Raw genomic sequence first — 18,140 nt, forward strand, 5'->3', positions numbered from 1 at the left:
ACCAGACCAAGTGTGTGTGATTCAACCCAAATGCCCTTCCCTATTCAAAGTGGTACAACACTTGTCTGTCAGTTTTGCAGTTGGGGAAACTGAGGTTGATAGAGGGAAAGTACTTGCTAGGACCACAGAGTACTGATGAGTGGTGGGGTTGCCTGGCTGACCCTGGTTCCTGTGATCCCAGCGACTAAGCCACAGGCTCTCTCTTGACTCACTGGCATGTAACAAACCTGCCCCTATCCAGATGCTCAGAGGAGGCAAATGAAAGGGCCTGATGCTGTACTGCCAGCAGACTTCTTCATCTCCTGAAGAATTCCCCAGAGGGTTTGTGGTGTGTGTGTGTGTGTGTGTGTGTGTGTGTGTGTGTTTAGGATGCTTTTAGGATGTCAGCCTTTAACAAAACAAAATGCTTCATATGCCATGTGTTATTGCTGCCGTTGTTATATGCTGACAAGTTGGAACTAACTTATAACTGATCCCCTGGTGGGTTTTCAGAGACTGTAAATTGGATGGAAAGAGACTGCCCCTCTTTCTCCCACAGAGCAGCTAGTGGATCTGAACCACTTACCTTTGGGTTGGCAGCACAACGACATACTCACAAGGCCACCAGAACTCTCTCACTACACAGTAGGAATATATATCAATACACACACACACACACACACACACACACACACACGTTGTTATTGTTGTGTACTGTAGAGTCGGACCCTCCAGTGGGTTTTCAGAGGCAGTTAATCACACAGAAGAAGATTGCCCATCCTTTCACAGAGCAGCTGGTGGATTTGAACTGTGTGCCTTTGGGATTGCAGCACAGCTTCTTGCCCTATCCACTTCCTAAACAATATACCTCTGGAAACTTTGAGAAATGACAATAGTTATAGAAAGGCTTCAGGTCTTTTGTTCATAGGGTCGCTAATGAGTCATGCTCGACTTGACGGCAATCAATAACACACAGACACACACACTCACATATGTTATTATGTACTGTCGAGTCACTTGCAACTCATAGTGACCCTATGTACAATATCTATCTATCTATCTATCTATCTATCTGTCTGTCTGTCTGTCTGTCTGTCTGTCTGTCTATCTATCTATCTATCTATCTATCTATCTATCATCTCTGTCTGTCTAGCAATCTCACGTTGTGTAATGCCCTTTGTGATTACATTTCTAAGAGAAAGGCTTTACTTTGGAGATGATTGTCATTTCCCAGGTTTGTAGGCTGGGGATGTTAAATACCGACCTCAAGAACAAGTTAGGGAACTCTAGTGGCCTGGTGGTAAGGAGTCATGCTTTCAGTGCAAAGGCACGTGGTTCAAATCTGCTAGCTGCTCTATAGGAGAAAGATGGGCACTCTCCTTACACATTATTTACTGCATCTGAAAACCCACTGGAGGGTGAGCTATGAGTTGGTGCCAGCTTGAAGGAACACCACCACCACCACCACAGAGTTGGCTCTTGCAGTTCGTTCTTGGGACACACCAGGCCTGGCACCTTGCCTGCTTCCAGAAGCGCTTGTCCCTGCTGTCCTCCTCTTTGTTTGAATCCTGCCCGGGTTCCTCCCCAGCTCTCATTGGTGCTGGGCGTGACACCAGCCATCTTGCTTTGTTTCCGCCGCATAGGTGATGAAGATGATCATGACGCTGAATGTGCAGGAGAGCGGCCAGGTGAGGTACATCAAGCGGCCGGGCGCCGTGCTGGAGGCCGGCTGTGTGGTGGCCAGGCTGGAGTTGGACGACCCTTCCAAAGTGCACCCGGTAGGTGGCGCCCAGCTTCCCGAGTCGCCCAGCGATCCCCCGCCTCTGTCTGGTGCAGGCACAACAAAGCCTCCTGTGCTCTCTCCTCTCTGTATTCCCCTGAGCATAAATCCCACATTCTTTGACAGCTCTGATGTTCCTAGCTGTCGTGGAGCCATCCCTGACTCCTGGACACCCAGGATACAATGGAACACAACACAACACTGCCCAGGCCTGTGCCATACCAGTACCATTGTAATTTACAGGGCTTTCATTGGCTGTTTTTTTTTGAAGTAGATTGCCAATCTTTTCTTCCTACTCTCAGTCTGCAAACTGTGCTGAAACCTGTTCAGGATCATGTTGTTGTCGTTGTTAGGTGCTGTCGAGTCGAGCATGACTCATAGCGACCCTATAAACAAAAGATCTGAACCCTGTTCTGTCCTGCGCCACCTTCACACTCCTGACACACAAGAGCCCATTGCAGCAGTCACCGTGTCAGTGCACCTAGTTGAGGATCTGCCTCTCCATCGCCGGCCCTCCACTCTTCCCAGCATCATGTCCTTCTCCATGGAATAGCCCCTCCTAGCAGCAAATCCAAAGTACTTGAGGCAAAGCCTCGTCAGTTTTACCTCTAAAGAGCACTCCAGCTGCACCTTCTCCAAGACATGTTCTCTTGGCCAGCCATGGGGTGTTCAGTGCTCTTCTCCAGCACCACAGGTCAAAGATATCTATTATTTTTCTGTCTTCCTTATTCATTGTCCAGCACTCACATGCATAGCTAGTAATATCGCAGCAACCTGCAAAGCCCCTATTGATAGACAAATGGTGGCTGCATATGAAACACATTGACTAAGACCAAACCCGAGTCTCCTGTCTGCACAGGAAGTGAGAATTTGACAGCCTGCAAGAGCCCCAGTGAACTGTCCTCCCTGTTACTCCTGCTTCATTCTCTCCCTCAGTTCCTGCTGAATCAGACCTGCTGGGCCTCTCCCACCAGGAGACCATCTACCTGGAAGGACATTCCCCAGACATTTTCAGGGTTCCCCTTTCACTGCTTTTGAACGTTACTCAGACACAAATTTCCCACGTGAGGCCTTCCCCAGTCATCCTGTCGTCGTCGTTGCTGGTAAATAAACAGAGGGGCAGTTTTAGATTTATTACAATGTTGTGAAGATAATATACAGACCCAGTGCCATCTGTGACTACATCTCACATTCATCACTGTTACAAACTTGATCTGTGGCAACCTGAGGGGACAGAGTAGCCTGGCCCCATAGGGTTCCAGGACTCTCAGTGCATACAGAACTGGACTCCACACATCTTTCTCTCAGGAAGTAGTAGCTGGTGGGTTCAAAACACCAAATCCTTTGCTTAGCAGCACAGTGCTTAAACCACTGCACCACCCACGCCCAAGGAGCCACTATGAATGCATTGGTTTTTTTTTTAATTTTTAAATTTTTTTAATGCATTGTTATTACCTAAAGTTCCTATTTTCTTTTTTAAATTTTATGCTGGTTTACATACAAAGTTTATAAAATTCTTTGTCATCCTTTCATTTACCCATCCCTCCCTTCGCCCATCAAATTGTGTGACCCCATGATTAAGCCTCCTCCCTCCCCTCCTTGGATCCTCATACTTGTTCTACAATAATGGTCTTATACAGTATTTGTCCTTACAAGACTGAGTTAGTTCACTCAGCATAATGCTCTCCAGTCCCTCCCAAGTTAGGTAGTAATTTACAGAATGATTGCTCCTACATACTGTGTAGTATTCCATTGTCTGAATGTACCATGATTTCTCAATCCATTCCATTGTGGTTGGGCATTTGGGCTGTTTCTTGTGATGATGAATAACGCTGCTATGAACATTGGTATAGAAGTCTGTGCTTGTGTCTCAGCTCTCATCCTCTCAGGGTATATTCCAAGCAATGAAATAGCTGGGTCATATAAAATTTCTGTTTTCACCTTTCCAGTGCAATTTCCCACCTTTTCAGGCTCCATTCTAATTACTTACATACGTAGCGGATCTGCTTCTCTCCTCAGCTCACCTCACTTCACTTGGGATCCCACAGTGTCTTGACCTCTCCCTCTTGGGTCTCTCCTCAGGCTGAGCCCTTCCTGGGGGAGCTCCCTGCCCAGCCCACTCTGCCCATCCTCGGGGAGAAGCTGCACCAGGTGTTCCACAGCGTCCTGGAAAACTTGACCAACGTCATGAATGGCTACTGTCTTCCTGAGCCCATTTTCAGCATCAAGGTGAGTCACCAGGGGTCCTGGAGCCTTTATGCTGTAAGAGCAGAGGGCTTTGTTTAAGGAAATGAGGAAGCAAAGTGGAGAGCTGTGGCTATTGATTCCCACTCATGGCAGAAGAACTGAGCTCCGTAGAGTTGTCAGTGGCATATTGTTCAGCTGGAGATCACTAGGCCTTTCTTCTGAGGCTCCTCTGGGTGGATTTCAGTTAGTAGTTGATTGTTTAACCATGCCAGCTGTTGTTGTTTTGTGCTGTTGAGGTCAGAACCAACTCAGAGCTGACCCTCTGGTAGATTTTCAGAGGCTGTAAGTCACATGAAAGATTACCCCTCTTTCTCCTGCAGAGCAACTGGGGAATTCGAACCATGTACCTTAGGATTGGCAGCATAATTCTTTACCACTAAGCCATCAGATCACAAGTTAAACCCCCTGCCATTGAGTCTATTCCAACTCCTACTTACCCTGTAGGACAAAGCAGAACTACCCTGTAGGGTTTCCAAACTGTAACTCTTTGGAAGAGTTAATCAGAAGGAGGTAGACTGCGTTATTATTCTCCTGAGTGCAGCTTGGGGATTTGAACTGCCAGTGTTTTGTTTAGCTGCCTAATGCCTTAGCACACCACCACTAGTACTCCTCCGTTCAAGCAAAGGAACGTGCAAAGCAACAGCTGTTTTAATAAGGCAAATAAGGTGTCTTTTTGCACGTCAGTTCCTCAGCCCGACTGTAACGACTCAGCATATGCTTCCTCTCTTGATGATACGAAGAAATAGTAACATTAAAAAGTAAATACTGCTTTTCAGTGAAAAAACTCGATCTTCACTGGTTCCATTCAGCTGAAGACTGGAAGATGTTCAAATAGGACGTTGAGAATGGAAGCTGTGTGTCAGCTCTCTGGGTGAACAGAGAAACAAGGCACTTGATTTGGGAATACACCTGTGATTAATACACCATTCTGATATCTTCTTGTCTGCTCACTCTGTTGAGAAATGGGTAGTTTCCAGATTTACAGACTGCTGACCTGTGATGCTAAAGCTGATGTCACTAATGACAGCATCATGTGCGGTTTCTCATTCTGCATCTTACTGGCACATGATGGCAGCAATAGTCAGCCTTGTTTAGCATTTTCTATGTGTTCTGACTTCACTGCTCTGAGCCTATAATATTTACTTTCAGTTAATCCTCCTGACTTTCTGACATAGGGACTGATAATATTACCTTTCTACAGGATAGAAACTAAGGTAAAGAGATGCTAAGAATCTTGCCTTATGTTACAGGTGAAGAGGCAAGGCTGAGGTTTGAACTCTGGCCTTCTGGCTCAGAGTCCGTTTTCTCAACTCCCATGCTCTGCTGCCTAGTTGTAATGGCTATAGTTGTAGCATTTGTGTAGCCATTGCCAGCAATGTGCATTCTTGTACATTTAACTTCACAACATGTTTGCAGTTTACAACTTATAAAATCCTATTGGAAGGTTAGCTGTGAGTTGGTTCTGACTTGACTGCAGGGTGTTAATAGATCTATCAAAATCTATCTAACTCTTTATATATATCTGTCTATACATGAAAGAGTATTTTATTCCTAGTATTTTCATCTCTTTTTTGGCTACAAGTTGAGAAGAGGGTCTAGAGCAGGCAAAAACAACCCAAAATAACAAAGCCCATTGTCTAGAGAGCCAAAAATGGGACAGTTGAGGCACAGGGCTGTGAGCACCTCTCTAAAAGGGCCAGAAGGAGTCAGGATAGTATAGACCCTCACTGCTCCACAGTAGACAGCAGATAAAGAGCCTGCAGGCTAGCCTCAGGGCACTTCTAGAGCCACACCAGCAGCAAGGGGGTTCATTTATTCATTGCTGATTCACAGATGCACAGTTGTGGTATGAGAATGAGGTTTATTAGGGAAGCAACTTGGAGAGTAGAAGAGGCACAGAATATCACCAGTACAAGTCCAGGTCTTATCCCAGGTTCCAGCGCACCATTCCTCAATTAGTCCAGGCCCTGGTTTCAGTTCAGCAGCCAAATCCAAATCATCTAGCAAGGTTTGCTTCAGAGCTGTTATAAGTCACCTTCTCCTTCAAGTATCTGACAAGAACAGCAAAAACCCTTTAACTATGGCCAGCACAAATGCAAGCCTCAGGTCACACCTTGCCATAATTTCTTCACAGCAATGCCACGGTCTCTCCACCACCATCACCAGGGTCTTGCTCCAGTCTCCCTCAAGTCTTACCACCACAAGTCTTGCTCACCTCAAGTCTTGCTGCTCAGTGTGGGAAGCACTCTTTCTCTTATCCTTATCCCATAGCTATTGGTGATTTGCAAGACCATACTGATTTTAAAGACCATGTGCCTGCAGCTAAGGTAGCTGACCTGAGGGAGCTAACTGTAATGGGTAAAAGAAGCCAACTTTTAGCCTAACATCACCACATACATTGACCTCCAATTATTGAAATATCCCCAGAAGTACTACCCAGTAGGTGTTAAGAGTCTCTGGAGTTGTTAGATCTGTTTGAATCCTGGCTTTGCTTCTTACTGGTTGGATAATGTTGGGAAACTTAATTAAGTTCTCTGCTTTAGCATTGTTAAGGGTAGACTCAGAACAGTAATCCTCCTTTTCTGTAGGGCAGTCCCTGAGAACCAAACAAAAACGTATACAGGTCAGAGACCTTCAAATAGTGTAGGCCTTGCCTGGGAGGTGTCCCCAGCATTGTCTCCATGCAGGGTCGTGTGTCATGCTTCTGCTCCATTCTGGTGCTCTGGATGTGTGAAGAGGAGAGAGTTGCCTTGTTGTGGATGAAGCTGGGTGTTTCCTAGGCAACCTTGAGCAGTGGGAGACATCCCACCCTGGATGAGAGTAGAGGATGTGGGGCACATGGGACCTGGGTAAGGTGCATTGTGGGTTATTCCGGGTACCTGCTGCAGCTGAAGGAGTGGGTGCAGAAGCTCATGATGACCCTCCGGCACCCGTCACTACCACTGCTGGAGCTACAGGAGATCATGACCAGTGTGTCGGGCCGTATCCCTTCCCCCGTGGAGAAGGCCGTGCGCAGGGTGATGGCCCAGTATGCCAGTAATATCACCTCGGTGCTGTGCCAGTTCCCCAGCCAGCAGGTATGTACCCCTGCCTCACCCGGCCCCCTGATGCTCGTGGGCTCTGGTCCTCCTCTGATGTGCACACCAAGCTTCCTGAGACTCACTTAAAGCCATAGATTGTTGAGCTTGAGGGTTCTCTACCACATCGCCCTGCAGAATCTGTACATTTCCTACAAAACAGTGGTTGCCTGAGTGCACGTCACCAATCTTGAGGCTTTACATGCTGCAGAACAGGAGCAAACAGTAGGTACAGCTAGAGAGAACATTTTCCCTAACATTGGCTGACATCAAGAGGAGTGATCTTTTTCACCACCTTATTTGCACTTTTCATTCTCTCAGCCGTTTTTGTGAGTTAACATCTTAGGGCCATCCATTCCAGGATGGGATAGAGGTGCCACCGTGAATGCCACATTCATCTCATTTTCTTGTTGTTTTTGTCAAGAATTTGAGACACAGTTTGTATCAGCAGTTGTTGTTATGTGTCATCAAGTCGGAACTGACTCGTAGCTCACCCTCCAGCAGGTTTTCAGATGGACTAAATCACATGGGAGGAGATTGCCCATCTTTTGCCCGCAGAGCAGCTGGTGGATTCGAACCACATGTCTTTTAGTTAACAGCACAGCTTCTCACCCAGTAGGCCAACAGATCCCTGTTGCATTAGCAGAGCACCTGCTTACCCTTCTGCCCTCTGTCTGGTTGGCCCTGCTTGTGGTTTGCGAAGGTAGAGGTCAACCAGAATACAAGTCAGTCCCAGAGGTAGCAGCTCCAGAGGACAGAATAACATTCAACCAGAAAGAGAACAATGTGTTGATCCTTGCTGCCACGTGGGTGAACCTCAAAAACAAGATGTGATTTGAAAGACATGAGACCCAGAAGGCCATGTAGTGTAGGTTAGCATGTCCGCTACTGGCACATCCAGATGCAGAAAGTGGATTAGTGGTTGCCAAGGGTCAAGGTCAATGAGAAGTAGGGAATGATTGCCATTGGGTACAAGGGTTCCTTTTGTGATAAAAGCATACCAAAATTTAATAGGGATGACAGTTCCATACAATGATAAATTGTACACTTGGGAAAAAAGAGGCATATTATGTATGTAAATTGTTGTTCATGTTGCTTGAGACTCAGAGAGACCCTATGTACAACAGCTCTGAACCCTGCTCTATCCTGTGCCAACCTTATTGTCTTTGACACACCTACCCCCATTACCCCAGTCACTGAATCAATCCATCTCACCTAAGGTCTTGCTCTCTTGCGCTGTCCCTCCACCGTTCCAAGCATGAGGTCTCCAGGGAAATTCTTTATCAATTAAAACATTGCACTCCTCATCCCCCACCCTGCGACTCTTTGCCCTCTTTCCTGTAGCTATCCCGATTTGTCCCCAGGGGTCACCCATACATGCCCACATCCTTGTGTGACACCTGTCACCCTGAGCTCTTGAATGCCCTGAGCCTGAAGCTCACAGGGGAAGAATGGGCTTGGCTCTGGGTGGCTGGAGGTGGTAGGGAGGCAGGGGGCGGGTGGGAATTTCTGGTCTCTAAATGAGCCTTGGACAGGCCTCTGTAGGAGCCGTGGGGGGTCCTTCCAGTGACTTCTCTGTGTCGAGTGGCCAGTCCTGTTTTCCTGTCCAGATAGCCACTATCCTAGACTGTCACGCAGCCACACTGCAGCGCAAAGCTGACCGCGAGGTCTTCTTCATGAACACCCAGAGCATCGTCCAGCTGGTACAGAGGTGAGTTCTGGGTGTTGTGGGGCGGCTGCCAAACATCAGTATACTGTTGCACCAGTGTGCAGCCTGGGTGTGTGTGTGCATCTATTCCTCTCATTACAATTTAACTCTTTTCAGAAAAAAAAATCTGCACATCCAAACATGTTCCCATTTCACTGTTTCTACTTAGATTTGAGGGTCAGGTGTGGACTGTTTGGTTGTATTTATTTTGTTCAAAATCTTGTGTGAGCTGATTGGATTTGCCAGGTTTAGCTAACAATGAGCTGTGGGCTGGAATCCTCTTGTTTGGAGTCAACCATGACCTGTGGGTGGGCCCTTGGGCCTGGTGTTAATTGTGTTTGGGATGAAGATTCTTCTAAGTGGTACAGCACTGGTCTGTCAATTTACTATACTGAAGTAACTTGGGGTTACTGTGAGGCTGAATGCTGTGCCACTGTTGTGTCAAATGTCATAATGGTTTTCCATTGTGGACAGTGTTTGGTGGAGCTCCCAGACTGAGACAGGCTTGGAAGCAGGAGCAACATCCACTTCCTAAACAAATTGCCTCTGGAAACTATGAATGTAGAGAAATGAGGATAGTTATAGAATAGGGTTCAGGTCTTTTTTTCATAGGGTCACTGTGCTCACCTCGACAGCACTTAACAGCAACAACAACAACAACTTAGATTTGTGGTGTTGGAAAAGAGTCCTGAATATCCCACAGACGGCCAGAAGAACAAACGTGTATGTCTTGGAGAAAGTGCAGCCAGCATGCTCCTTAGAGGCAAGGATGGTGAAGCTGCATCTCACATGCTCTGGGCACATTGTTAGGAAAGGCAGTTCTTTGGAAAGGTGGAGAGGGCCAATGAAGGAGAGGAAGACCCTCAGTGCAGTGGAGTGACACAGTGACTGGAACAATGGAATCAAAAGTATCCGAGATAATGGGACTAGTGCAAGCCTGGCCAGGTTTCAGGTCAGTTGTTTATAAGATCATTATGAATTGTCCTCAACTCGAAGACATATAACAGCAACAACCTTGCTCAGTGACATGAGATGAGTAGAGGGGTTCATGTTGGGGTGATGTATACTTCACACCATGTCAAAATTCTTGGTATTTCTGCTTGAATTTTTTCACCTCCATTAATTTAGACCCACTGTCTTTGAACTAGCTTTGTTGTTGTTGTTGTTGGTTGCCATTGAGTCGAGCATGCCTCATAACGACCCTATGAACAAAAGGCCTGAAGCCTTTCTATAACTATCATCATTTCTCAAAGTTCATAGAGTTACCAGAGGCATGTTCTTTAGGAAGTAGATGCCACTGCTGTTTAGGACTACTGTTTTCCCTTTAGTCTCTTCAAGATATTTTTGTTGTTGTTTGTATAAAAACATAGTACTTAACAATGACTAGAAAAATGATGTCACGCTGTAAAAGGTGGAAGAGCAGAGAAAGACAGAAAGATGCTCAACAAGATGGATTGACAATGGCTGTAACAATGGACTTGAGTGTATCAGAGATGGTGAAGATGGTGCCGGGCAGCCCAAGGCCACCATTGTTGTTGTTAGGCTGTTGAGTCGAATATGACTCCTCGAGACTCCATGAACAGCCGATGTCAACCCTGCCCTATCTTGCACCATCCTCATCATCTCTTACACACCGGAGCCCGTTGCTGAAGTCACCATGTCAATCCATCTCTTTGGGGGTCTTGTCCTCACTGACCCTGTATCTTTCCAAACGTGAAATCCCTTCCCAAGGAATAGCCTCAGCTAGCCACATGTCCCAAGAATGAAACACAAAGCTTTGCCATCTGTACTTCCACGGAGCACTCTGGCTGCACCTTCTCCAAGATATAGCTGTTTATTCTTTTGGCAGCCCATGAGATATCTTCCCCAACCCTACAACTCAAAGGCACCCATTAGTCATTGTCAATTTGATGGCAGCTATAACAACAAATAAGGTTGATGATTTTTTAATTTTTTATCTACATTGTTTTGTTTTCTTGTTTGCATTGGGATTCGGGTAAAAGTTTATAGGGCAAATCAAGTTTCCATTCAGTAGATCCAACACGTTTTCCTTCCTTCTACCTCCCTCCTTCCTGCTTGTCTTCTGAACTCTTGAGCAGATACTGACCCTTTGATCTCGAGTGGTTGATTGTTCTAAGGAACAATGTTAACTCCCTAGTGTCACCTCTCACCTTATAAACCAGGATGTATTCTGGCTGGAAATTGAGTACAGGGCCAAGTTCACTTATTGACCAGGGGTGGCTGGTCTCAAGGTTCCACCAGTCTCTTTTTGACCAGTAATCCTGCTTTTTTTTATGATTTTGTGCTTTATTTCCCATGTTTTGCTCACACTCTCCCAAACTTTCCAGTGTGGCCCTTTAAGAGTGCTCAGCAGTGGCAGCCGGGCACCATCTAGTTCTGGTCTTGAGATCATAGATGCTGAGGCTCACATGGCTTCCTTTGGACCGACTGATTAATGTGTCTTTGATTTTGTTCCTGCCTCTTTACTCTGGATGAGGAGAGACCAATAGTTGGCTTTTGGAAGGCAACTCATAAGCTTCTAAGATGTCAGTATCTTTTTTTATTGTTGTTTAATGGTGACTTAAGGGAAAACTTTTGATTCAAGCTTTGATGTCTGTTCTGGGGCAGTAGTCTCAAAGCTTCTTCTTTGAGTGGGTCCAGTCGGTGAGAATTCTCTGATAATTTGAACTTCTAGTCCACAATTTTCTGCCCTTTCTGTCAGGATCCATCTATTCAGTCCCCAATCAAAACATCTGGTATTGGTAGCAATCAGAACATCTGGTAATCCTGGCAGTCAAAACATCTGGTTTAGCAAGGCTCTATGTAGTTCTTGTGGCTTCATGTTAGCTGAAGCAGCGGTTTATGGATGGATATCTGGTGATTCAGCGGGTTAGGAGTTGTACAGCCATCTCAAAGGCAAGCAGTTCCAATCTACCAGCTGCTACATGGGAGAAAGATGGTCAGTCTCCTCCCATGCAGTTTACAGGTTCTGGAAACCCCAGGAGGATCAGTTCTAACTCTACAGCACATAACAACAGTGTTAGTCCTGTGGTCCAGTTACTTCTTTGCTAGAAGTTTATTTTAAGGGCAGGCTCAAACCATATGAGGAATGTATGGTGAGGAACCTGGAAGATCTCAGTTATGCAAAGCTACTGAAGATATTTTACTTCTGACTCTCCATGTGCCAGTTGGTAAGAATAAAAATGATTCACAATAAGGAATTTTGATTAGTCCGTGGATTAATTTTCATTACAAACTGGCACATACCAAACAAGAATGGTAGCTTTGACTGTGACACAGTGTGATGAAATGGCTTTATACGCAATAACCAGCTGATCCATTGAATCTCAACTTCTTACAGCCCCCTGTGTGTGAGAAGGACTCCATAGATTTTCAGTGGCTGATTTTTCACAATTGCCAGGCCTTTCTTCCATGGTGCTTCTAGGTGGATTTGAACCACCAATCTGTCAGTATCCAACTACATAGATTTAACCTTCTTTTGCATCATCTGGGGATTCCTATTCAGGATAAAGAGCTTTAGAAATTGCCCTTGTGGAGTTTAGGATTTTTTTTATAGGTTGTTGGCGCTGTCATGTAAAGAATGACTTGTAGAGACCTGTGGACAGCAGACCTGAACCCTGGCCTCTCCTGCTCCATCCTCATCGTCTCTGACACACTTGAGTCCATGGCTGCAGTCACTGTGTCAGTCCGTCTTGTTAAGGGTCTTCCTCTCTTTGCTTGACCCTCTTATCTTTCCAAGCATGATAATCCCTTTACAAGGAGTAACCTCTCCTAGCAACATGCCCAAAACTTGTGAGACAAAGCCTTTTCATCCCCACTTCTAAGGAATACTCCCGGCTTCCCTTTTCCAAGACTTATCTGTTTGTTTTCCTACAAGTTCATGGGATATTCAGTACTCATCTCCATCACCACAGTTCAAAGGTGATACTTCTGTCATACTTACTCATTGCCTAGTTCTCAGATGCATAGCATGTCACTGAAAAGACAATGACCTGTATCAGGCATACCTTAGTCTTCAAACTGACATTGTTGATCCTCAATATTTTGGAGAAGTCCTTGACAGTGGACTTTCTCAGTGCAATACTTCTCGTGACTGCTGGTACCAAGGGGTCTGAGTAAATTCTTTGTGTTTGATCTCAAGTTATTAATGAGCAGACATAGTCTCCTGGAGAATAACTACTATATTGCATGGCAAACTCGCCTAGCAAGAAATCATTCCTTTTAAGATAATATCAAACTAGAATGCATCAAAGTGGCAAACACAATTGCAGGTGCGGGAATATAGGCCTTATGAAGGTTCCCTACTTGTCAGGGAACTCCCCAGCTAATATGGATGGACACGGACCTTAGAGGAGTACCGTTATGGAAGGATTAAGGATCTGCTCCAAGGGTTGGGAAGGGAATCTCTCCCAAGAACACTTCTCTTTAGACCATCGACCTAAAGGTCACACTTTACCAGTACCTCTTGCTTTTGAGCCAACTGATTCATAGAGATGTGTCACAAGAGAACTGCACTCTGCAGGGTTTCCAGTGGCTCTTTTTTTTTTCCAGAAGGAAATCACCAGGCTTTTCTTCCAAGGTGCTTCTGGGTGGATTGTGGTTAATAGTCACATTTACTGTTTGTGCCACCCAGAAGCTCCTAAAACCCATCCTTAGCTTCAGAGAAACACCTAGAAGAAATGCACCAATGATAAACTCATCCAGTCTCCTTAAAGTTCTTTCTGCGTTGAGTCCTTGGTATTGTGTGTGTGAATTTTTAAAAATCACATTTGGATAAATTGATGGTTTTGAGTCATACTGTCTTTTGTTGTCATTTGGTGATGCTGAACATAAGCTGACTTCTTGCTTTTGAGTTGGAACAGACTCGTTGCTGACCCTCCAGCGAGTTTTCAGACGCTATATCCATCACACTGCAGGAGACTGCCCCTCTTTCCCTGGGAAACAGCAGGTGGATTCGAACCATGTGCCTTTGCGTTGATAATGCACCTCCTTACCCACTGGGCCACTAGAGCTCCCTAAGCAGGTTGCGACTTCCCTAAAATCTAGGATCATGTTTTTTTCATAAACTCAGTTCTCTGAGTTCAGAAAGGATTTGTTGTTGTTGTGTTAAGTACCGTCGAGTTGCAGGCGACTCATAGCGACCCTATGAACCAAAGTCCTGGACACCTCCTGTATAACTTTCGTCCTTTCTCCAGGTTCATAGGGTTTCTGGAGACAAGCTATTATTTTGAAGTAGATGCCACTCCTGCTTCCAAGCTTGTTTTAATCGGGAAGCTCCACCAAACACTGTCCACCATGGGTAACCATTCTCGCATTTGACTCATCAGTGTCACAGTGTTTGGCTTCACAGCAACCACAGTTACCTCTGTACACCAAGTGGACATACCAGGGTTACACGACCAAGAAGAATGTTTCACCAAAAACAATTAAAGGCAGGCCTGAGGGCAGTGGAGTAGAGTCACCCACCTTTGGCTTGGGCGCCTGGTTTTCTGTCTGCTAGGCCAACTGCTCTCTCTTTCTATGCTGTTGTTGGTGGTGGTGTTGTCAAGTGCCGTCGAGTCACAGGCGACTCATAACGATACTATGAATGAAGTCCTGGACACCTCCTGTATAACTTTCGTTCTTTTTCCAGGTTCATAGGTTTTCCAGACTGGATGTCACTCCTGCTTCCAACAGAAAAGATTTAAAAGAGGAAATATTTTGGGGAACATTAAGATGAACATTTTCTTTTGAACGAAAAGTGATATATGTTTATGAGGGACCTTTCCCCCCTTCTCTGGGAGAATCTTTTAATGACTGTGTTCCAATTTTTTTTTTAAATTGTCTTTCTATGTGGTAGGATTAATGAAAATTTTTCCTTTTAATGATTGTTGTTGTTAGATGCCATCAAGGCAGAGCTGACTCATAGCTGACCCTCCAGGGGTTTTTGGATGTTGTAAATCACATGGGAGTAGATTGCTTGTTTTTCTTGCCCTGAAATAGCTGGTGGATTTGAACCACCTGCCTGTGTGTTGGCAATGCAACTCCTTACTGACTAGGCCACCAGAGCTCTCTTTTTTTTTAATAATTAAAGCCCAAAACAGAAAGGTGGACAGTGACTAGGGATGCTAGAAGGCGAATTGATGCCTTTGAGATGTGGTGCTAGAGAAGAGTACAGAATATACCATGGACTGCTAAGAGAACAAACAGGTTCTTCCTGGAGAGGGTGAAACCAGGCTGCTCCTTGGAGGCAAGGATTCTGATGCTCCGTCTGACATACTTTGGACATCTTGCAAGGAGGGACTGTCCTGAGGAAAGGACATCATGCTTGGGAGCGTGGAGGAACAGTACAGGAGAGGAAGAACCTCAATGAAATGGATTGATTCATTGACTGGGGTATTCGGGGTGGGTGTGTCAGAGACAATAAGGTTGGCTCAGGAGAGATCAGGGTTCAGAGCTGTTGTACATAAGGTCACTATGAGTCATAGGTGACTTGATGGCACATAACAACAACAACAACAACAACAACACATAATACTGACTTTCCCCGTACAGGATTCCATGTCTAATTCTTTTTCTTACAGAGGGTGAGCAAGAACAAGGGCTTGAATTCTACTCCAGTCAGCTTCTTGTTTGACTTGAGCTCAGTCACTTCTCTGGCTGGCTGATGGACCCACTCACTAGTCCTGTCTAGACCTGGAGATTAGAGAGCACAGCAGCCTCCTGATGCTTTGTTAGTCTCATTTTCCACTTTAAAAAAAAATTACACAACCTCTGGTTGAATGTATTCAGGCTTGGCAGGAAGTGGGGTTGAATATTTAGGGGTCCTTACCCCTCCATGGGAAAGTCTGCTGTTAGGGACCTCTCTAAAGTGCTCAGGAGCAACAGTGTCTCTCTGGAGACTAAGGTGCGCCTGATACAGGCCACGGTCTTTGCAATCACTTGTTATGCATCAGAGAGTTGGACAGTGACTAGGGAGGATAGAAGGAGAATTGATGCCCTTTGAGCTGTGGTGCTGGAGAAGAGTACTGAATGTACCATGGACTGCCAGGAAAACAAACAGATTTATCTTGGAGAGGATTAAACCAAGCTACTCCTTGGAGGCAAGGATTCTGGGGCTTCGTCTGACATACTTTGGACATGTTGCCAGGAGGGACGTGTCCTTGGAGAGGGACATCATGCTTGGGAGGGTGGAGGGACAGCGCAGGAGGGGAAGACCCTCTATGAGATGGATTGATTCGGTGACTAGGGTAATCGGGATGGGTGTGTCAGAGGCAGTGCGGTTGGCGCAGGATAGAGCAGGGTTTAGGGCTGTTGTGCATAGGGTCGCTATGAGTCACAAACGACTCGACGGCACATAACAACAACAACAACCCCTCCAGGTACCGCAGTGGGACTCGCGGCTACATGAAGGCGGTGGTTTTGGATCTCCTGCGGAGATATTTACAGGTTGAGCATCACTTCCAACAAGGTAAGACACGCTGGCCTGATGCTTTCAATGAGCCTCTCCTTCAACCCCCTGAGGGCCAGAGGAGCCCTGACCTGACCCTGTGCCACTTTCTGTGTCCCTCTGTAGCCCACTATGACAAGTGTGTGATCAACCTCAGGGAGCGGTTCAAGCCGGACATGTCCCAGGTGTTAGACTGTATCTTCTCTCACGCGCAGGTGGCCAAGAAGAACCAGCTGGTGATCATGTTGATTGTAAGCAGAAAGAAGGGCCCAGAGGGCTCAGGGTCAGCCCGGTTCTCTGGAAGAGGCCAGAGAATAAGGATTTCAGGGGGTCTGTCATGGCCATCTTACTTGATGGTGGTAGCATGAATGCAGCCATGTTATTGTTGTTGTTATGTGTTGTCGAGTTGCCTGTGACTCACAGCGACCCTCTGTCCAGCAGCTCTGAAGCCTGCCTTGTCCTGAGCCAGTCTCACTGACTCTGACACACCTACCCTCATTGCCCCAGTCACTGTGTCAGTCCATCTCATCTGGGGTCTTCCTCTCCTGCGCTGTCCTTCACCCTTCCTAGCATGGTGTCTTCCCTCCTGGCCACGTGCCCAAAGACAGTGCACAAATGAGTATATGGGGCCAGGTTCCAGTATAACTTTATTTATAAAAACAGAAGGAGGCTGCGCCTTTGAATGCAGGTGGTTGGGCGCTAGTTTGATAACCCTGCGGAAGGTCTTAACTGGCACAGAACACATAGCAGATCCTAGATCTTCTTGAAGAAAGTTAGGACTCAAATTTCCTGCCGTCATAGCAACCCAGCAGGTGGGTTTTGTTCTCACCTCCCTTTGGCAGAGCTCGGGGAAGTAGGTCTTTCAGTTTGGATAGTTAAATGGGAGGAAAGGACCCCGTCGTGAAGGACAGTGTGTGCAGCTCATGTTCAGGACTTGAGAAGGTGCACGCATGCCCACTGGAGATGATGCAAGCATGGCAGAAAGTACACTGCTGGTGCCGCGAAGTGAATATCAGGAGTAGAGGGTCTCTCTGCACTGATCTTCCAGTTTTCCCTAGTTTGAAATTTTTCCTCATTAAATGTGGGGGCGGTGAAGACTTCCCTATTGAACACAGTGTGAAGCATCTGAGAACTTCTGGCCAAGGAGATATTAACTCTTTGGGGAATGAATTTTTCTATGCTAACTTTGGACATGTTGTGAGGAGAGACCGGTCCTTGGAGAAGGACATCATGCTTGGGAGGGTGGAGGGACAGCACAGGAGGGGAAGGCCCTCTATGAGGTGGATCGATTCAGTGACTGGGATAATTGGGATGGGTGTATCAGAGATGGTGCGATTGGCACAGGACAGAGCAGAGTTTAGGGCTGTTGTACATAGGGTCACTATGAGTCGCAAGCGACTCGACGACACATAACAACAACAACAAAATAAAGCACCCTTTTGATGGAGTTTTTGTTTTTACCTTTTTAAAAAACTTTTTACTATGATTTGAGTGAGAGTTCATAGAGCAAATCCATTTTCCACCCAACACCTCATACACATGATGCTTCTTGATGACAATTACAGTCCCCATGTTTGAACAGCATTCATTCATATAAATTATTTAGGGTGGATATTAGGTTGTTGTTGTTAAGTGCCATCGAGTCGCAGGCAACTCATAGTGACCCTATGAAGGAGAGTCCTCAACGCTTGGGTGCCTTTCATCCTCTCTCAGGTTCATAGGGTTTCCGGAGGCAAGCTATTATGGAAGTGGATGCCACTCCTCCTTCCATGATATTGGGTTAGATTAAGAATTATTGATGTAAAAAAAAAAAGAGAATTATTGATGTCTGAGTTGTGGTGCTGGAGAAGAGTCTTGAACATACCATGGACCACCAAGAAAACAACTAGGTCTGTTCTG

General features: G+C 45.9%; 1 protein-coding gene across 1 annotated transcript in view; it reads left to right on the top strand.

Moving 5' to 3' along the window:
• The window catches only part of ACACB (acetyl-CoA carboxylase beta), a 153,318-nt gene that overhangs the window by 84,041 nt on the left and 51,137 nt on the right, over positions 1-18,140 (top strand). The window contains exons 18-23 of the mRNA XM_006894831.1: positions 1,623-1,757; positions 3,842-3,988; positions 6,895-7,083; positions 8,694-8,794; positions 16,174-16,262; positions 16,368-16,492. Coding sequence (XP_006894893.1) covers positions 1,623-1,757; positions 3,842-3,988; positions 6,895-7,083; positions 8,694-8,794; positions 16,174-16,262; positions 16,368-16,492 — 786 coding nt within the window. The remainder of the gene's footprint in view (positions 1-1,622; positions 1,758-3,841; positions 3,989-6,894; positions 7,084-8,693; positions 8,795-16,173; positions 16,263-16,367; positions 16,493-18,140) is intronic.

The sequence above is a fragment of the Elephantulus edwardii genome, unplaced genomic scaffold (assembly GCF_000299155.1).
Source record: "Elephantulus edwardii isolate Elephantulus edwardi_28Jun2011 unplaced genomic scaffold, EleEdw1.0 scaffold00151, whole genome shotgun sequence".
NCBI classification, from domain to species: Eukaryota; Metazoa; Chordata; class Mammalia; order Macroscelidea; family Macroscelididae; genus Elephantulus; species Elephantulus edwardii.